This window comes from Moschus berezovskii, chromosome 15 (genome assembly GCF_049115385.1).
Source record: "Moschus berezovskii isolate FMDL1 chromosome 15, NW_MosBer_1.0, whole genome shotgun sequence".
NCBI lineage: Eukaryota > Metazoa > Chordata > Mammalia > Artiodactyla > Moschidae > Moschus > Moschus berezovskii.
The window spans coordinates 29238894-29260770 of NC_142474.1; the positions used below are offsets into that span (position 1 = coordinate 29238894).

Here is a 21877-nt window from a genome sequence, read left to right on the forward strand (position 1 = left end):
CCAGTGCCCAGCCTACAGGAAGCGGCCCTGGGTTACCGGCAGTGACCTCAGATGACAGAACACTGCACGGCAGATGCCAGCGTCCACTTTCACCAAGAGGCTCAGCATAGAGGATGATGGGTCTGCTCTGTTTTGCATTTGCAGGCTTTGGGGTTGAAACACAGCAACCTTGGACCCCCGCTCCCCGCCTGAAAGCACTGTGTGAACTCAACCTGTCCCATTCCAAGACTGTCGTGAGATCAATGAAAGGCTGTCACCTACTGTCTCCTTTGAAGGCAGCCTTAACACTGTCAAAAATGCCACAACCAACTTGACAGGCAACAAGCACTCAATGTGGAAACCAAGTAGAAACAATCACCTTAGCCCCAACCTGCCTGGCTCACCGGTCACTTCACTCAGGCCCCCAGAGCCATGCACAACCGGCCATGGCACCTGGTTGTAGCTGCAGGGACCTGCCATGGGCCCTCACCTAGTTGGCAGAGAGCACTAGCCTCTCGGGGACTGTCTGGGGGAATTCACGTCGGGGGCCTTACTGCTATTCCCCCCAGAGCCTCTACAATAGCAGCAAGAAGTCCACACCCACGAGAGGGTATCTGGGTGATGTCCTGTGTGCTAGGCGGTAAGTAACACAGGTCAAAGTACCAAAAGCACAGACACCCCCTGGCTCGCTCTGGTCCTCTTCACACAAGTGCAATTCCCAAGCCTGTCCACACCCGAGCAGAGGCAGCTGGAGGGTGCCAGGGACCCCCGGCACTTGGCTGAGGAGAGCCAAGGTCACCCCGGTATCTTCCATCACCTCCCCCAGGGCCGTCCAGAACAGGGAGGGAACGCAGCATGCACACAACATGAAGACACAGCCCGGGCTCCATGAAGACAGAGGAGTGGGGCTGAGCCACCATGACACCAAGCAGCAGACACAGCAGTGAGAAAGCCCTCCCACCACAGCAGGCCGGTGGGGGTGTGCCTAAGTGCACACCAAGAAGTGAGTGGGGGGATGCAGGGTCCTGCGGGAGCCACCAGAGGGCCTCAGCCCTCCTCATCAGGACAGACACCAGCTAAGCCACTGGGCTCTGCACAACAATCAGGAGAGGGCGCCATCAGACCACAAATCTTGTCAACACCCATAGCACAAAATTAACAAGAGGAAGATCAGCAAGTCCACCAAGAACCACCACAAAAACTCAGAAAATGAAATCCCACACATATCAGGGCCAAATGCAATCTGGAAAAATCAGCAACTACAAGACAACGCTTTCAACAAAAAAATGTACTTACACATTTGAGGGTATGAAAATCACCATGAATCAAAAACTCAAAATGTAAGGGCAAGATGAGTTAAAAGCCAGAAAGAAACAAGAGTTAACTGACTCAAGAAAGAAATGAGAAAAAAAGACAAAATTATCTTATACACGAATATAAACTGTAAGATGCTCAGGGGAGAAAAAACTTGAGTAAAGATTCATAAGAGGTGAAGAAGAAAAGCAGAACAACAGAATAGAAAGGAGGCAAAGAAAAAAAAAGTTAAAGGGCCAGGAAAACACAGGGTAAAGGAAGACACGAAAGGAGGACATGCACTGAGCCATCGGAGCCCCCAGAGAGGAAGGCAAACGTGAGGGCAGGAGCAATATACTAAACCATAATCTGAGGAAACTTCCAAGAAATGGAAACCAAAAACCAAACCTACATGGACAAGGCAAGTGGGCACCTGGGAAAATTAACCCGTAAAATCAACTTTGATGAAACCTCATAAAACTGTCAGTTTTCCAAGAAAAATTAACCTGGAATCAGGCTTTCCCAAACCCATGCTGCTGCTGCTAAGTCACTTCAGTCGTGTCCAACTCTGTGCGACCCCACAGACAGCAGCCCACCAGACTCCCCCGTCCCTGGGATTCTCCAGGCAAGAACACTGGAGTGGGTTGCCATTTCCTTCTCCAATGCATGAAAGTGAAAAGTGAAAGTGAAGTCACTCAGTCGTGTCCGACTCTTCGGGACCCCATGGACTGTAGCATACCAGGCTCCTCGGTCCATGGGATTTTCCAGGCAAGAGTACTGGAGTGGGTTGCCATTTCCTTCTCCTTCCCAAACCCATACAGTAAGCCAAAGTAAAAGCTGGTTGCACAATATCCAACTCCATGGACTATAAGGACTATAGCCTGTCCAGCTCCTCCGTCCATGGAATTCTCCAGGAAAGAGTACTAGAATGGGTTACCATTTCCTTCTCCAGGGGATCTTCCCGACCCAGAAATTTATCCCAGGCCTCCTACATTGCAGGCAGATTCTTTACTAACTGAGCCACTAGGGAAGCCCATATACAGTAAGCAAGGAAAAGCATTTAAAGCATCACTGAAAGCAAGCATGAACCAACCTTTTTATATCCAGCCTGACTGTCCTCCACATCAAGGCCACAGAAAACCGTTTCAACTCACAATATGGCGGGGGACTCTGCACCTGAGCTTCGTGAGAGCTTGGCCACAGGTCAGGGTCATCCCAATGAGAGAGAGCGGAGAATCCACAGAAGAAGGGAAAAATAAGCATTTATAATACAAACGCACAGCTGGTGCGACAGCAAAACTGAGGAAGTGGCCAGGCGATGACACTGTTTCCCATGACAAAGTAGAAATGACGTGACAAAGCGTGAGATGGAAGGGTTCACAGGACCCACTAGGGAGGTCGTGTGGCTACCTGGGGCCAAGGAGAATGCGGACATGAGCTAAGAAGCCCAACAGGAAACACACGTGAAAACCTGGGGTAAAGACACCCAAACAATTACATACAAAAGTGACCACTAGAGCAGAGTCACACACCTTCCTAAGCACAATTATCTTAATTAAGGAGCAAAGACTACACATCACACCAAAACACACAGCAACTGTAAAAAAAAAAAATCTTAAGAATCTGTAACAGAGTCTGAACCCACATGTCAGCTGCATCAGCACAGATGATGGGCTGAACTCGCCTGTGACGGAAAAACACTCGCCAGCGGGACTCAGAAAACAGGACCCTGCCGCACACTACGCAGAGGCGCGCCTACAGGAGGGGCCACAGGCCCAGGAAGAACAGAGGCTCCAGACCAATGGGAACAGGCCTGACTGAGGACAAAGGAGACACCAAGCCCAATGCACACAGACACATACTGACTGTGAGGATACAACGCTGACGGACATGCACACAGCAAATACCACAGCAACCCCAGAAAAGCAACCTGCAGGAGATGCGAGGAGATGAAGACAGAGATGCCGACAGGGTGACTGTGGAGCTCCACATCCAGCACAAAGCACAGCAGGCGGGTGAAGGTAAGCCGAGACAGTCGGCATAATCCATGAGGCTCTGTAGACCCTGTGAGAGCCGATACCCTGTCCTGAGAACAAGCACCCACAGCGCATTCACAAACACCGAGTATCCCTGCTGCCCAGCAGGTCTGCAGAACTCAACAGCATGGCAACACATGGTCCTAACACGTGTCCCAGCAAAAGGAACCACGGCTCCAGGGAGACACGGCCGACTCACAGTTACAGCAGAAAAACGTGAGGTCAGCCTGGAACGTATGTGGGGCGGGAAGGTGAGAAACCTTCAAAAGGTGGCGAGTTAAGTGAGAGGAGAGAGAAGCCAAGCAGAAGGGGGCCGTGGTAACTGAGCAGGGCCAGGACAGGAGACCCCACTGCAACCCCCGCCGTGACAGAGGCAGGTAAGGAACGGAAGAGGTGGAGCTAGCAGATATTCCCAACAAAGGCCCAAAGAGAGCCCGAGGCCCCGGGCAGGGAGCAGCGACACCGACTGGGAGGAACAGTGGTTGGGGGAGCACAGCCCCAGAATTCCCCACAAGACTCTCAGTAAGAGAGGAAACGCATTCCAGCAGGGACACCTGCAAGCCCACCTGAACCACCACCTGCAGCGGGACTCCCGGATGTCACCACCTCCTGAGATGACGCGCCAAGGAAACAGCATGGCTGGGGGGACAGTCCAGCCACATTATATCACCTGGATTTCACCAACAGGAAACTGACAATGCACCCAGAACAAGAGACCGTCTACCAAATAACTGATAAAGACTCTTCAAAGTGTCAGGTCAGGAAAGACAAGGAAGCACGGAAGGCTACAGAGACTGAACGCCAGGACAGGGCCCTGCAGCATCAGTGGAGAGCAGGAACCATCAAATACAGAGGAAATGTGCAAAAGCCACATCTGACTTAAAAAATGAAAAACCAAACTATACAAAGAACTCTAAAACCTCAAGAACAAGAAAACAAACAACCCCATTTTAAAAATGGATCAAGGATCTTAAAAGGCACCTCACCAAGAAAATATGCAGATAGCAAATAAGCACATGAAGAGATGCTCCACATCGTATGTCATTAGGGAAATGCAAATTAAAGCAAAGAGACGCTATCACACAACTATGAAATGGGCCAAAACCCAGAACACTGACAACACGAGTGCCGGTGCGGGTGTGGAGCAGCAGGAACGCTCGTTCGGTGCTGGTGGGGACGGGAAACGATGCAGCCACTTGGGAAGACGGTAAGGAGGTTTATAGCAAGAGTAAACATACTCTCACCACACAAAATTGTGTCCCCTGGTATTTACCTGAATAAATTCAAAACTCACACCCACACAGAAACCTGTACACAGATGTTTACAGCAGCTGTATTCACAATTGTCAAAACTCAGAAGCATCCGAGATGTCCTTTGGTAGGTGATGTTTAAGTAAAATGTGGTGCATCTAGGCAATGAAACTGCACCAAAATGAAGTGTGTGATCAAGCCATGAAAAGACATGGAGGAACCTTAAATACACTCAACTATGTGAAAGATGCCAGTAAGAAAAGGTTACATTCTGTCTGGTTTCAACTCTATGACACTGGCAAAGACAGAACTATGGAGTCAGTAAAAAGATCATGGGTTTCCAGGGAGTGGGGGGAGGGAGGGATGAACAGGCAGAGCATAGAGGATCTTTAGGGCAGTGAAAATACTCTGTGTGTGATGCTATACAGGTGGATAGGTTATTACGTACATTTGTCCAAAATCACACAATGTACAACACAAGAGTGCGCCCTGATATAAACCGTGGACTCTGAGTGGTGATGACCGGTCAATGCAGGCTAGTCAGCTGTAACAAATGCACCATCTGATGGGGGTGTGGATGACAGGGGAGGCTGTGCACGCAGGCGGAAGGGCAGAGGCATAGGGAAACTGTACTTTACATTCAATTTGACTGTGAACCGAAAATTGCTCTAAAGTATGAAGTTCACTTATTTAAAATTAATTCTGAAAGACACAATCCAGTAACGTCTTGCGTCCACAGGATCACAGCACTACTTCATCAGGAAGTTGAGTAAGGGGTACACAGAAACTCTACTCTTTATGTAACTTTTCTGCAAGTCTAAATTGGCTCATAATAAAAGTTCTTAAGACATACCCTTAAGGATACAGTCCTAAACTAAAAAAAGAAAAAAACTAAGCCTTATCTCTGATGAAGAAAAGCATCTGAAGGACTTTTTTAAGCTTCAGATTTTGTGTTCGTTATCTATCACACACAAAACTCACTTTTCCAAAAGTCCAAAATCAGGCACACCAACAACACATGAAACCACGCCCCCTGGACCTTCAGTGACATGCCTCCACTGTCTCCTAGAGGTGTCCTATCCACCCCAACTCCACTCTCCTCCCCACACACCCATACCCTCCCCACTAGTCTCTACTTTATAGATATTTCAATGCCTAAGACAGAACTTGATCAACAAGCCCTTCCCCTAGGCCCTCCCCTCCCAGCACAGGGGCCCCAGCGGCCAGAGTGTTTGTGGAATTGGTTATATTGAGCAAAAACAAAAAAGAACCAAATATTCTGAGAAGAATGGGAACTTGATGTCTCACTGCCTGTGAAGGGACTCCTAAGGAAGGAAGGGGAGGAGCCTGGAAGAAGCCCTGAGGTCCTAGACTAGAATTTCAGGATCCACTGGAACGCATAGGGTCATTCTAGATACAGAGAGGCGCACACATGCACACAACTGTGCACAAACACACGTTCCAGTCTCTGACTGCTGGGGCCTCCGGGGCCCGGGGCAGGGACCCCATGGCGACCAGCACGCCCAGCGCTCAGACACTGGTCTTCAGATGTCACCCTCCACTGCAGGGAAGCTCCCAGGTGCCCCGTGGGGAAAGGCAGGGGAGGCACAGTCACCCAGACACCTCTCATGCTTACAGGTTGAGGGCAACATTTCAAAAGGATATAGAACCAGCTTGAAGAAGCTTCCACTGATCAATCTAGAAACAACGAGAGCATTGATTACACCCCCTGAACACAGCAGGATCCATGTGTCCACACACGGTGATGAGTGGATGGATGGATGGAGGAGGATGGGAGGGAGGCTCTTCTTCACAGCAGAAGGCAACCAGTAAATGTCGGGGCATGATGGACACAGAGCACCACAGCCTGGCCCCTACCCTGGAGGTCCTGACACAGCGGGAGCCATGCGTGAGTGCTGAGGCCAGGGGAGGGGTGACAGGGACAGAGCAGTGCATGACCCTGGACCCTTCCTCACACAACACTAGTAAACACCAAGGGACTAGGCAACTACACAGTGGGGAAGGCTGCTTTCTTAACCAAGCACTCAGTCAGGTAATCAAGGCTAAGGTCACCAGCAGCAAGAAGTCAAGACTGTCGGCCTAATGACACTGAGGATCACCCAACAGAACAAGAAGCCTGTCCTCTCTAACACTGTCAGGAATGCAGGCATCAGGCACAGGCTCACAGCACGTACCAGCGGGACACTGCACACGCCCTGGACAGGTGGTGAAGTGCAAGCAGGTCTGGGGATCCTGGGCCATCAGGGTGTGATGCCCTGATTCCAGGGGGTGGGGAGTGCAGTAGTAACGTGAGAGAGTGTCCAGCACCATGAGCATTTAGGGGTGATGGGGTATCCATCGGGAGAAGATTTTATACACATCACGTATAACACACAGGCGCACAGGCACACTGCGTGTGTAGAGCAGAGGCGATGAAACAGAGGTGCTGAGCGCTCAGAGCCGAGAATCTGGATATGGAGATTCGCATGCTGTTCTTTCAACTTTTCTAAAGGTTTGAAACTATTATAAATTAAAAAAAAACATGTTGAAAAATGTTAATCAATTCTTTCTAGAAAGATGGTGCCAATGGCATCAGATGTTTTTAACCTTCCCAAAGGCCAAAGAAAACCCAGAGCAGCTAGGAAGCAAAACCAAACGCCAGCAGGCAACACACAGAACAAAACCAGTGGAGACGAGCTGCAAGCAGCCACAAGCCTGGAAACTACCTCAAAATTATGCACAAAAAGCTGCCGGACACCTCTGAGGTCTCAAACCCTCGGGGTCTTCACCAAGAAGAAGCACAGGTTCACCCGAGAGCAATCACTAGACCCGGCTGGTACTCTTGACTGTGGCCTTGCCACCAGCTCTGTCTGTGACCATCCAGGGGCCCACACAGAGGGAACTCTGTGAGGAGTGTACTCCTCTGAAGCTGAGCAGGACAGGACAGAGGAGACAAAAAGGTCAAGCCAGGAGTCGAGAGGGGCAGAGCCAAGAATCACAGATAGCACATCTGTCACCACGAGGAAACTATGGAGGAGGAGCTCAGTGAAGCCAGCAAATCTTCAAACTGCCTCCTCCTGAAGGTTTAAGACTGCACAGTTCACAAAAAGTGAACCACAAAAATGATGAACCCCAGACAAGCTTCCCTAAGGAAAAATGAGAATAAGGAGCAGACCACCACGCAGAGAGATCACGGAAAACACCAAAAACACAATCAAGAAGAAATCAAAACTATCATGTCTACTTCCAAACAGAGACACTGAGAAAATGATAAAATGCATGAAAGAACAACATAAATCAGAATTAGCAAAACTTGGAAATGAGCTGACAAAGTCAAGGAAAGAAATAAAAACAAAAGAGAATTTCAGTTGAGAAATGAAGACTACACTAAAAAAGAACACAGGCGCAAATAAAACAAATAAGACACTAAGGAAGAAAGACAACAGTGAGAATGATTAAACACGTAAAACTATTTGAAAGAGAGATTAAGGATCTTAGAGAAAAGGCAAATACTGACGGTAGATATGAAAGATACAACATAAAAATAACAGGAATCTCTGAAAACAAAAACAAAAAAAGCATTCAAGAAACTGTTCCTGAATACAAAAACGTTCAAACTGCATGTTGAACGAACACAACCTCTCCCCAAGAACGACAACCTAAAAACAGCCAATTCCAAGTAAAATGCTTGGCTTTGAGGGAAAAGAAATCTGTGGGCAACTTCTGGCAGAAAGAACATATGAAACACAAGAGAAATAAAATCAGACAATCATCAGGCAGACAGCAAACCTTTTATACCAGGGGAAAATATCTAATGTAACTACTTACTCAAGGAATAGTCACAAGCAAAGAAAATGTGAGCCAAGGATTTTATAGCTATCAAAACTGTCGTCAACATGCACAAATCTGGAGAACTCAACCCCCAGGAAACATCCCAAAAGAATCGAACAGAGAATAAGATTTGGAAAACCAAAGGACTAAACAGATATCCACACAGACTAGTCAGTATTAATCATCAAGTTACTTATGGAACTAAGATTACCATGAAACAGCCATGTGACGTAACCAAAACACTCACAAGTGACAGTCCTTGCCGGAGTACAGCCCACCCCACGTCCTCATTCCTGGCGTCCAGCCAAGATGCCAAGACCTTTCCCAGGAATAACGATCACACCCTATGCAAGACCCACCCTGACCTCACAGGGAAGGAAAATGTGCTGACTGAGCCCCGCTGCATGGGATTCCCACAGACCCCAATGAACACCAAAGCATGACACAAAACACAACACACATGTTCAAAGGAACAGCCGGTTGCTGAACTTAAACAAGCACTGACACTCTTCAGAAGGTGATGATATATCGTTCACAACGTCCGGCATACAAGTGACAATGTCTAGACATGCAGAGACAGGAAGCTGTTACCACAGTTGCAGGGAAGCGCAGTCAACAGAGATCGAGTCAAGATGACCCAGATGTTGGATTTGACAAACCATCAGAGCAGCTTTTACAAAGAGGTTCCAAGAACGATGGGTAAATCTGGCCTCAGTAAGGAGCAGACAGAGAAATCTCAGCAAAGAATTAGCAATGATTAAAAAAAAAAAAAAAAGACCTAGGCAGAAATCCCAGAGCTGCAAATATGTCAACAAAGGAAAACTTCACTGGACAGGCAAGATGACTGAGGATCTGAAGACAGATCAGTAGAGATTATCCAGTCTCAAACAGAGAAAAAAGTGATTACAGAAAAAAAGGTACAGACTCAGAGACCCACAGGACAATATCAACAGAACTAACAGAGTTATACCTGGGAAACCCCTCAGGAAAAGACTGAAACAGAGAAAGGTTTGAGGAAGTAAAGGCCAAAGTGCTGCAAATTTGAGGAGAAACAGTGACCTACAGACCCAAGAAGTTTAGAGAAGCCCCAGCAGAGGTCAGGAGAACCAAGTCTAAACAAACAAAGACAACAAACTTCTAAGAAGCAAGACAGTCATCTTGAAACTCATGACCAACAGGAAACAAGGATTGAGATCACAGTGGAACCCTGAATACTATGCAACAACTTGTTTCAGGAGGCAGATGGTCACACGTTCATAGCTGTGTTCAGGTCTAAGAAAGAATAAGAGCTCTGTAATTCTGAAGCAAAGCACACTAGGACACCTCCCATCTTCTTTGTGAGCTGGAGCAAGACAACAGGACTAAATGAGAATAGGAGCTCCCTCAGAAAAGAGAGAGAGACCAGCACTAAATCAGGCCTCAGGAGATAGGGAAAATGTAAAGGCAGCGAAAATTCTCAGAATCGCTTATCCCTGTTCGTCTGTCATTCTCTTAAATTTAGTTATACATATCTGGATTTGCTTGGCCTATTCAAGAAGGTAGATAAATTAACTTTAAAAAAACAGAGCTGAAAGAAAATAACTGTGACTTTTCAGGGAAAATTTCATTCAAAATTTTAAGGAGGAAATTCAACCACTTTCAAGTAAACAAAAGCTGAAAGATCCCATCACCAAGCAGATTGCACTACCAGCAACACTAAATGCTGTCCTTCAAGTCAAAGAGAAATACTGCCGATGGAAACCTGGAACTCGGGGAAGGAACACAAAACATCAGAAACGGCAAGTCAGCAGGTAAATATAAAAGACAATGTTCTCTTTCTTCCTGAGATTCACAACTGGCAGTTTAAAGAAAAAATCATGATACTTTAAAGGAGGGTTTGTAATTACATATAAAGATACAAGAGCAAACAAAACAGGAAACTAACAAAATGTGGACAAACAGAACCAGGCCACAGCTTTCCTTCATGCTGGGATCTGGGCTCACCTCACATCCACACTCAATGAGGACAGTCACCTCAAGGAAGGTCACTCTGCGGACTGAATGCCCTGCATGTCAGCCTAAACCTCACTGTATAAGCTACAGAGATCAAACCTCCTCCTGCAAAGGGATGGCTCAAGTGACATCCACAAATAGGTTGATTTGATATAAAGCATCCAATGTAAAACGTATTCTGAGGGCGGTGAGACAACATGTAAATGGTGCGAAAGCCCGACTCCCTGGAGGGTGAGCGGCAGGCTGACGCCCGAGGCCCTCCAGTCCCTCTCCCTGCATCCGAGTGGTACCTCTGGTCCCGATCCCGGTCCCGGGGAGTCCACTTTCCTCTTTTTCCGGGGCCCGATGGCGGCTAGTGCTGTGAGGTTGGCATCCCGCTGCCTCATCTGCGCCAGTTCTTGTTGCTGCATCTTTGTTTTGAAAAGCAAACAGAGACCCACAGGGTCATTTCATGCACCGTTTTTTTCTTACTACGAAAGTAATACACAGACACCAAAGGGTTTTCCAAGTTTTTCTAAATCAAACTTCTAGTTTGACTTTTTTTTTAAACAGTAAGCATATTTTACAATCATAAAACTAGTAAAGCAATAATAAAAAAATTTTTAAAAAAGCTCAGAAAACATGAACAAATTTTGAGAGTATAGAGATCAGATGCCCCCAATGAGAAATTACCATGAAATGTAAAAGCAGGACACAAACGGTTTGCACAGGCAAACACCTGGAGAGGACTTAGTCGCTACGTAGAGGCCCACTGCAGGTATGCCATCACTTCCTCAGACCCTCTCACCCATCAGCGCTCAGGCTGAATACAAACACACTTTCCAGTGTGCCGTGCAGGTTCTCGGACTAGAAAAGCTTACCTCCTTTGCCTTCTGTTTCAACCTTAACTGTTCTGGATCTTCTTGTCTGGATCGAGACTATTTTTTCGAACAGGTAAAAAGAAAACTAAGTTATGATCTAAACATTTCTCATCCGACAAACATGTTCTCTTATTCGTGACATAACAAAATCTAAGTCTTATAACAGAAAACGTCAAATTTTTTAAATGCTTCTAGCCAAAAAATGAAAATTTATCATCACAAAAAACAAACATTTTTGAGAAAATCACTACTACTTGGACAGAAGAACCATGGTGTGGCCTGTGGCAGGTCTCCCCACTGCAGAATTTGATGTGATATGACATAAGGATGGTGGGTGTGGGCAGCCCACAGGGCTCCACTCAGCTAGGGGACCTGCCCACACACTGAGTGACCGCTGCTGTTCGAATGCTCCCCGCCCCATGCACCATGTCATGAGGTCACCCTCAAACACCACTCGGGCTCCCGGACACCCCGAACACATATGTGTGTGAGCACTCAGGTTCCCGGACACCCCAAATGTGTGTGTGAGCACTCCAGCTCCTGGACACCCCGAATGTGTGTGTGTGAGCACTCCAGCTCCCAGACACCCCAAGCGTGTGTGTGTGAGTGCTCGGGCTACTGGACACCCCGAGCGTGTGTGTGAACACTCCAGCTCCTGGACACCCCAAGTGTGTGTGTGAGCGTTCCGGCACCCGGACACCCCGAGCGTGTGTGTGAGCGTTCTGGCTCCTGGACACCCTGAGCGTGTGTGTGAGCATTCCGGCTCCCGGACACCCCAAGCGTGTGTGTGAGCACTCCAGCTCCTGGAAACCCTGAGCATGTGTGTGAGCACTCAGGATGGAGATGGGAAAACTGAGTGAGCCACAAGCACTTGCCTTTGCTGCCCGCATTAAGATCTCTCTTTCCTGTTCGTCTTTTCTCTGTTTTTCAATTTGATCAAGCTGTTCAAAAAATTTGAGCTGAGCCCGGACATCACTCGCCTGTTCGTATCTGTCATCATCCTACAAAAAAGTGAAAACACGGTTTGTCATAAACTTGGGAGCCCAGCCAGTCGGCGTACCACTTCCGGCCTCCCTCAGCCCAATCCCCAGGCTGGTGCGCAGACTCCAACGCACCCCCCTCCACCTCCCAGCTCCACATCTGATAAGTGCTCTGAACGCTCACATGCCGTCGCAGGTGAGTCTCCTTGGGGCTCATTTCCATTCCTGAAGTTTCCATTTTACACACTTTGGCATCACTTTTTTTGTGTGTGCCAAAATCCAGGACCAAACATCACTTGATTTTTTTTTTTAAGTGACAGCTAAAATTTTTATAGTAACATTAAAAAAAAAATTTTTTTTAAAGCAAATGGCTACATGCTTTTATTCCAAATGCTGCTCTGAAGGCAGTGCCTGGAAGGGCTCAGCAGGCACCTGGCCACTCCACGGTGCCCCAAAAGTGGCCCTCCACAGAACAAAACGGAGTGCAGCTCCAAGTCACAGGTGGGCGGAACCCCCTCGGGTCTGTAGGGACAGCTCTAGCCTCAGGTGCAAGGACCCCGGGGGAGTGGAGAGAATGGGTGGAAGACTCCACCCACTGGAGAGCTGAAGAGGCCCCCGCCTGGACCAGGAGATTGACTCTCTAACCCAGAGGCCAGGTCCCCTCGGGATCCTCTTCCCCAGCCAGGCACCCAGCCTGGCACCCAAGGGTGCCAGGGGGCTGAAAGCAGTAGCCTCTTCCCCAAATCCAATTCTGGGAAAACCCAAAACAGGCTGGACACTTGGCCGTCTACCTCTGCACCCCCGCGGATGGACAAAACAGAGAGTGTCCCCCAGGGAAACGGCAGTTACCTTGTAAGAGAAGTTCTTCTGCTGGGCCGTCTCCGATATCTTCTCCACCAGGTTCTGCAGCCTCTGCTGCGTGGCATGTGACACATAACTCACCACGTCTGGGTGCAACTCCGTGATGCCGTGTTTCTTCCCTGAGGACAGGCAGCACTTTATCATCACTGGAGCTCTATTCTTCCCTTTGCTGTCTTCCTCCTATTCACTGGTTATGGCTTTGTGCAACCCGAGGGTACCCCAGGCAGGCCCGCAGGGGAGGGGGTCTACACCTGCTTCCCTGAGACCACCACTGTCAACCCCATGGAAAGCACAGCCCTGGCAAAACAGGTGACCAGGAACCAGGTGTGTCCCCCCAGCCCAGGACAGCTCCACACTGAGCATGCAGTTGTGGCCTCTCGCCAAGCCCACACGTGGGGCCCGACATCCCAGGGCTGTACCTATTTCTAATATCCTTCTCTGCAGAGGTGCTGGGAGTAGGAAGGTCTCGTCTTTGCAGGACCTTGTCAGGGTGCCCACCAACTCAGAGTTTGTGGCCAGTATCCTCGCGCTTTCTTCTGACAGGTTCACTCCAGCCATGGACGCTACATCATTGATGTCATCATCGTCCCTTCAGGAAACAAGAGGCGGCGACTCTAACTCAATGAGAGGTAGAACTCTGCGAACTCTGACCCTAGAGCACTGCTTTGTAACCACTGGAAAGGCACTAACTTATCCCGCATCCTCCTGACCCCTGCCTGGAACCAGCAGTCTCGTGAAGCGCCTGGTCACTGTGGAAAAATCAGTTCTAGACAACAAGACCTGGGCGCTGGGCATGCTGCTGCCATTATGTGTCACTGGTCCAGGCCCCCAGGGCAGGCAGGCAGCCTCAGCCATGGCTTTCCCAGAGCTGTCGCCTGAGTGTTCATCCGGGACCCAATCCCACCAGGCCCATCTGGTTGACTTGCTCTGCACATCTGGCTCCCTCACCTGCAGAAGGAAGCATGGCCTCTGGGAGTCCTCACTCCTGTCCTCTCTGACCCACCGGTGGACATGTCTCCCACCTCCACAACCTCCCTCACCCTCATGAGCATCCTTCCCACCCTGCCCAGCCCCCACCTCCTCGCCCTGCCTGGAGCCCAGCCCTGATGCGGGCCCCGAAGGCTCCCAGTGCTACCAACACCAGGCCTGCTCCCTAACCATTTGGGGGCCAGAGTGTCTGTGAAGGGAAGGACCAACAGGCCCCCAACATGTGTACATTTCACAACCTCTGGACTGAAACCAGAGGAGACACTGCAGCCATTCCTAGGGCAACACTCAGACCAGCTGTCCGTCAGAGACCAGAGCACAGCACCTCTAAAGGCTCTGAAACTGATGGAAGGACACGGGATGCATCCTCTATGAGGACCATGATGCACTCAGAAGGCTGAGCCGTCATATCTCAGAAACAAACCTCCTGCCGGCTTGCACAGAGTCAGCTGGCTTGCCTTCCCACCCTGTGTCTGCAGCGAACCTCCCCAAGTTGCTTAGTGGGAAAACACACGCACGGAGATCAGAGCTGAGCGTGGAGGGGATGCAGCATCAAAAGGTACAGGGAGCAGTCGCTCCTGGGCACAGGCCGGCACCCATGCGGCCTTCCCTCTGGCGCTCTTGTGCACACTCCTTACCGAAACGAGCCTCCCCCAGGCTCCTTGAGTTTATTTTTCTGTGCAGCAGCAGCTTGTGCGGAGACAGTAGAAAGAGCTTTGGTTCCAGGTAACACAGCAGGTTTCACCACAGGGACTGCAGAGCAAGAGACAAGGGTGTGCCCCCTGCACAGACTCGCGCCAGGGCTGGGTGGGCCGAGGAAGGCCGTTACCCCAACCCACCACGAGGAAGCTTCCTAAACCATGAGAAACCCCACGTCACTAACTCTAAACTATAGTAAAAGTGCAGGCAGCCTCTCTCAAGCACTCCTCTTTCTGCATTTCATCAAACTTTCTGAGGTGGTAAGGAAGCCAGTCCTCTAAACACCATGCTGCCAGGCTGGGGACCAAGACTAACGGCACTGAAGGGCACACGGGAAGCAGCCAAGCTTGAGCTGTGAGTCCCACGGTGATGGGGACCAGGCGGACAGGGTCAGGCGCTCACCTGGCTGCAGCTGGTTCAGCTGGATCTGCTGAGGCGTGGTGAGCACGATGCGGTTGTGGGGCTGCCGGAGCGCGACCATGGGCGTCTGCGTCAGTGTCACCTGCGGCGGCCGGATCAGCGCTCCGGGCTTGGGCGGCGGCTGGATCACCTGGGAAGAGCCCACAGGGCGTGTGAGCACACACCCCCACCCCCAAGGGGGCTGCTGGCACCCATCCCCAGCCCAGGGTCCCAGCCGTCCGAGGACCAGGCAGCTTGGCTGGTGCCCACCTCTGGCGCCTCCACCACGACCTCGAGCTCCCGGAGCAGAGCCGCACGTGGGGCCCGAGGTCAGCGCCTGGGGGACAGGGTCCCGAGAGCTCCTGAGCCAGCAGGAACAAGCGGCTTCTCCCCAGATGCCAGCACGGGTGCCAGGCCACCTCAGACCCACAACAGACTCAGGCCAGATGCTCAAAACCCAGCTTCTGAGTTTTACAAGTCACCTGGGGGCTTGCCCTGTGCTACAAGCACTCGAGGAGGGGCCTGGGAGGTGCCCTGGACCACATTATCTCTGCAACAAATCCTGTGGAAATTTACGCCATCCAGAAGAACAGATGCACGATGGCCCCCAGAGGTTCAGGCCACGTTTTGGCACAAGCTCAGGGAAAAGCCTCAGGGTTTCCCGTCCCCACAGGCTTCGAGGACAGCAGGTGATGATCGGGGTGCCTGACTCTGCTGTGTCTAGTCTTTCTGCTGCAATGAAGCAGGACCAAGGCAGAGCCCTCCCCTCTGGGGAAGGGGCGCAGGGAGCCCTGCCCTCACACTGGCATACTGGCCCAAGGCACACCAGCTCCAGCCATGGCTAGCAGACACTTCTCCATCTCTGTGGAGCCTGTCTTCCTCACCACTGATGAAGGGAGAAACAAACACAGATTTCAACTTGAGCAGGTAAGAGACCAGTACGCCCCTCATGACTCTGATCACCCACCTGAGTACCACTTGGGTGTTATCATAAAATACACACTCTACAAACTACAAAAGTAACATGTACACCTGCACTGTTTTACTAAATGTTTTAACTGTCTACAGGAACATTCAAAAAAATCTAAGATCATGGCATCTGGCCCCATCACTTTGTGGCCAATAGATGGGGAAAAAATGGAAATAGCACCATATTTTCTTTTCTTGGGCTCCAAAATCACTGCAGACAATGATTACAGCCATGAAATGAAAAGACGCTTGCTCCTCAGGAAAAAAGCTATAACAAACCTAGACAATGTATTAGAAAACAAAGACATCACACTTTGTCAACAAAGGTCCATACAGTCAAAGCTAGTTTTTCCAGGAGTCATGAACGGATGTGAGAGTTGGACCATAAAGAAGGCTGAGCACAGAAGAGTTGATGCTCTTGAACCACGGTGTTGGAGAAGACTCTTGAGAGTTCCTTGGACTGCAAGGAGATCAAATCAACCCTGAATATTCATTGGAAGGACTGATGCTGAAGCTGAAGCTCCAATACTCTGGCCACCTGATGTGAAGAGACGACTCGCTGGAAAAGACCCTGATGCTGGGAAAGATTGAAGGCAGAAGGAGGAGGGGACAACAGAGGACGAGATGGTTGAATGGCATCACTGACTCAATGGACATGAATTTGAGCAAGCTCTGGGAGATGCTGAAGGACAGAGAAGCCTGGCATGAAGCAGTCCATGGAGTGGCAAAGAGTTGGATACCACTGAGCAACTGACAAACAACAGGAGGAGCAAAGGACCTTCCCAGGTGACTCAGCGGCAAAGAACCTGTCGTCAGTCCAGGAGACACGGGCTCGATCCCTCGGTCAGGAAGATTCCCGGAGAAGTAAATGGCAACCCACTCCAGTATTCTTGCCCAGAAATCCCCACTGACAGAGCAGCCTGGACGGCTACAGTCCATGGGGTCACAACTTGGACACGACTGAGCACACACACGCACTTAGGAACAAAACCCCTTTGAAATTGGAGAGGAAAAAAAAAACCAGCAACTGCCTTTCTATGCTTGGCGAAATCCACCTGCCTGCCGGAGCAGGTTCAAACCTCACTCTTCCCAGCAGAGACGCCTTCTCCACAGCTGCACAACCAGAACCTGGATCAGAACCACACACCAATCCACCATTAGCAGCTGCACGCCTGGGAAGCTCCAGGCCCCAAACCACGCTGCAGAGCTAGGTTTTAAGCCATGAAAACTGACGTGCCCAACACTCAGCACTTGCGTTGGTTCCGTGTGTTTGGGCCACGGCTCCTGATCGAAGACAACGCCCGGCTGAGATGCACCACACACATGCTGTGTCCACTTAACCCAGGGACACCCTGAACTGTCATACAGATAACAGACGTGCCAGAGGGTAGAAGTCAACAGGCTTACTTTGCTTTACTGAGAAATAAACTATGAACCTACAAGGCCCTCATCTCAACCTGACAGTTCACTACTCAGGATTTAACACCCCAAACTCCCCCTGCCAGTTTCTCTGGGCCGCAGGCAGGTAGGTGGGTGGGGAGCAGGGCAAGGCTCGGCCTTCATACCAGTGGCGTGGGCTGCCCCTGCTTGCCGACGCCCACCTGTGTGGGCTGCGTGAGGCTGATGACAGGGGGCTGGAGGGCGCTGGTCACGGTGGCCGCAGTCTTCCCGGCCGTGCGCTGGACCGAGCCACTGAGCACCACGGCGGTGAGCGCAGTGGTGGCCTGCGAGGCTGGTGGCTGCTGCTGGCTCTGCTGGATGAAGGCCGCGGAGTCGGGGGTCAGCTGTCTCAAGGCGGGCAAGCTCCTCTGGGCGGAAAGACAGACATGGGGTCGGCTGGCAGCACTACCCCTTCCTCTGACCCAGAAACACACGACCCTGAAAATATGCCCCAGTGTCGGTGTGGGGCTTCAAGGGACCCAGTGTCAGCACCCCACACTGTCACTGCCGCTGGGCAGGGTCACCCTCAGTGAGAACTGGCTGTAAACATTTAAACACCAACCAGAAGCAGCATTTCTGACAGGCGGTTAAAGCGCATGAGGGCAGCAGAGGCGTCTGAGCGACACCTGCCTCCCAGCGGCGTGGCCCCCTTCAGCCTTGGGTACATGGGCCGCTCTCGAAGGCGACAGGGCCCTTCTGATCCCCAGGGGCAACACAACATTGCAGTCGCAGCAGTGGGGGTCTCGAAACTTACAGAAAAGCCTCCAAAGAGAAAACTTAACAGTCTGTCTCAGGGGCTTGAAAGCTGCAAACACACCGGTGACAACTGTGCAAGTCCACCCCTCCCCAGAGGAGCCCGCCCCACCCCCACCCAACACTGGGCACTCACAACGGGCTTCGGATTACCTTCAGGAAAGGCACAAGGTAAGGTTGAGGTGAAGAATTAAGTTCTCGGTATAACCTACTAGTGAAATCTTCTGCTTCAATTTTTCCATCCTTGAAGACAAAATTCACATTAAAATCCTCCATGAATACAGGTCTGCACACGTGTACTTTTATTCAGTATTTCTCCAGGTCTCGAGTTTTACAAACAGTTAGTCCTCCCTCCAGGCCATGGGCTCATTGTGCCATTCCTCAACTTTCTTACTACCACCGCATATCAGGCATTCTGCCAGGAGACAGACAAGCCTAAAAGTACCCTCAAGACCAAGTCAGAAGGTAAGGCAGGCCAGGGATACCCTTCCCTGGAGAGACCACACCTACACTGAGACCCCAGAGCAGCGAGGGCGCCAGAGAGAGAGGCACATGCCCAGATGAGAGGGGCATGCCCAGACGAGAGGGGCCACAGCAAGCGGGCAGGAGACCGGGAAGACCAGAGGTGGGCAGGGACGGGGCTGCACAGGTGCCCTGCAGGCACGAGCACCGACCCAGCTGGCTCTGCCCACACCCTGGAGTCCTACAAGACAAGGTGCCCACTGCACCCTCTCACGCTGGGTCACCTCCCACCAGCCTCCAAGCCTGGGGCTGACTAGGCCCAAGTCAAGGAGGGAGCAGTCAGGGCTGCAAAGAAGGCAGGACGAGAGTCCCAGAACCCTGAGAAGGGCACAGCACAGGGGGACAGCGCTGGGCTCTTCTGGGAAGTGAGAGAGACAGTGAGATGAGCCCATGCTTCCAGTCCCAGGAGGGGCCACACACAAGGGGCCGTGGGAAGAAAGAACAGCATGTATTTAACTACAAATGTTCATTAGAAGGTAGACTGCAATTGAAACAAACAAAAAGCTCAGAGTTCTTGTTCCTCTCAGGATGTGAGACTGTTTTTCAATCTCTTAGTTTCCTGAAAATATTTAAGTCACATCTGAAGCAATCATTCATAATGAGAGCACAACTTCACTCCTTTCCAGCCCCAAACCCACGTGTCCAGCCCAGGGGCGGCTCCCCTCCAGCTCGAGCCCGTGGCAGGGAAAGGAGGCTGCAAGCGGACGGTCAGCACTGACAAACCCAGCAGCAGCAGGACAGAAATGGCCATCAGCCCGTGTGCTAAACCACCAGGCTTCCTGGACAAAGAAACCGAGAGCAAGGAAAGAGCGGGAAGGAGAGGACCCCAGGTTAACAGCAACACGGAGGCAGCAGCCAGAAGTGGACCTAACAACTGACCAAGCCCCGCAGGGGACGCTGGACTCAGCTTCCAGGAGCCTGGGGGCTGCGAGGATCCCCAGGTTCCCAGGTTATGTCCAGGAATCAGGGCTAAATACCTATGAGACTGGGGAGGAGCTGTGGGCAGCAACACAGGCACAGTAGACGCAAAGCCAGGTAAGAACTCAGGACCCGCGAAGCCTGAAGCTGGCCCACAAGGGCTCGTCACTCTGCCTTCCGCTTCTGTGTCACTCAAAATGCTCCGTGGAAGACGTGGAGGAGTGAGAGGGAAAGCTCTTAAAACACCTGCCATCTCTTTGGTGAATTCACATCACTCCTGTGTGGCCAGCACGCCAAGCGACTGATGTGGAAAAGGAGATGCTGGGAGAGCTGTCCAGCTGCGAGGCTCCGAGAAGCCAGGGGTGAGAGTGTCAGGGCAAGAGGAGAGAGGCCCAGACTGTGGCCGCCACCCCCCTACCCCCGTAGCCAAGTACTGCGCTCTAAGGCAGGGGCCGACGTGCGGGCTCTTACCAGCAGATTCTGTACCAGTTCTTTCACATTAGCGGCCGTCTCTGTAGACTGTTTACCAGACGAAGCCAGTTTTATTAACGTAGATAAAAAATTTTTACATTTCTTCACGTTTTCCATAGTTTCCTGGATAGAAATTAAGAAAGTATAAGTGAAAAACTCTTACAAAGGAGACTGTTATCATAGCTTTCAGTTTAACTAAGATGTTGTGTATCATACAAGATATGTATATTTCTTCTCTAAAATGTCTTTCAGGAAAATGCAGTTACTCTCATCGCCTGATGATGGGAGTATAAGCCAAAACATGTGCTCCCAAGGCACAGATCAAATTCACAGCTCCCTCAGCCCAGTGACTCTACTTTCAGAAATGTAACTTGATAAATGCAAAAAGACAATCTACAAGACATCCACTGTGATGCTGCTTATCATAAAGAAAAACCGATACCTAAGTGCACAATAAAAGGAACAGAATCATGACATAGCTACTAAAAAAGATGCTGAAAAACACTCAGCAAAGAAACACGAAAATGTTTTAAATCACAAATAGAGCACAATCCCACTGGTTTAAACATTCATCTGCATGTAGGAAAACTGCTGGAAATAAACTTGAAGAGGACGACGCCACCGCTCTGGCAGGCTACAACTGCTGTGCAGGCCCCACCGTGCCTGAAAGCAGCCGGTCTGGGCTTCATCCCACAGACATTCCCACAGCCCGAAAGCCTGATGCAGGATGCTGGACCCTCCCTGCGGCCCTGCAGAGGCCACTGCCCTCAGGCCCCGCCACGTACAGGGCCATGGAGACCCCGAGGGCTCGCCACGTGCACGCTGGGGCAGCATGACCCCGACACACAGCCCCGGGGCCCCCAAGAGGCGGCGCTCACCGTGGCAGCCGTCGAGGTGGTGGTGGCCCCCGGGACCGTCCGCTGAGGTGTCGCCGTCTGAACAGCTGTCGCCGTCCCAAGTGAGGTTGTCTGAGCAGCGCCACCCAAAACAAGCTGAGGCTACAAGAATCCAAAGTGCGAGGTAAACAGACGGCCTTCGTCAGACTCCCCACAACGGGCAGGCCCCACAGGACCCGCGACCTTGAGGGACCATGCCAGTCCCACGGCTGACTGTGTCCCCAAGAGCTGCCATCCTGAGCACCAAGGAAGCAGCATTTTGTACCTGCAGCAAAAACTGACAGAAGCAAAGCCAACAGCCAGAAGAAACCTGGCTGTCAGGAGTCAATCCTGAGTGTCACAGGGAGGCCAGGACAAGTAACCTTTTCATGACAACCCAGATCACATTTCAGAAATTAAAAGGAAAAAAAGAAAACAGAGAAACAAACTGAAAAGCCCATCCCCTGGCTCATGTAGGGAGACTGGTGACAAGAAATCCAGTATGTCACACAGGCAGGCCCTCCCCCAACAGGGCAGCACCGGGACTCATTGGGGTCCCGGGCTCCCCTCCGCTGCCACAACACCCTTCTCTGCTACCCCAAAGCGAGTCACATCCAGAAACGCCCTGGAAATGGTTTTCGACCAGGCAGGGCTCAATGTAGTCAGTGCTGACAGGGAGGGGTGACTTTGCTAAACAAATACATTTAAACAAACGAACAACTAGACACCAAACAACAACTGGGCTCGTCAAATTCTCGCGA

General features: G+C 50.8%; 1 protein-coding gene across 3 annotated transcripts in view; it reads right to left on the reverse strand.

Annotated features, from left to right (window-relative positions):
- The window catches only part of TAF4 (TATA-box binding protein associated factor 4), a 62011-nt gene that overhangs the window by 3070 nt on the left and 37064 nt on the right, over nucleotides 1-21877 (reverse strand). For 2 of the 3 annotated variants that reach the window (XM_088843911.1, XM_055433931.2), the window contains 11 exons: nucleotides 21120-21239; nucleotides 20242-20364; nucleotides 18484-18573; nucleotides 17703-17945; nucleotides 15172-15319; nucleotides 14709-14823; nucleotides 13503-13672; nucleotides 13072-13202; nucleotides 12118-12243; nucleotides 11243-11299; nucleotides 10673-10792 (listed from right to left, as the gene is read on the reverse strand). In XM_088843911.1, coding sequence (XP_088700037.1) covers nucleotides 10673-10792; nucleotides 11243-11299; nucleotides 12118-12243; nucleotides 13072-13202; nucleotides 13503-13672; nucleotides 14709-14823; nucleotides 15172-15319; nucleotides 17703-17945; nucleotides 18484-18573; nucleotides 20242-20364; nucleotides 21120-21239 — 1443 coding nt within the window. The remainder of the gene's footprint in view (nucleotides 1-10672; nucleotides 10793-11242; nucleotides 11300-12117; nucleotides 12244-13071; nucleotides 13203-13502; nucleotides 13673-14708; nucleotides 14824-15171; nucleotides 15320-17702; nucleotides 17946-18483; nucleotides 18574-20241; nucleotides 20365-21119; nucleotides 21240-21877) is intronic. The other variant, XM_088843912.1, reaches the window with a different exon arrangement.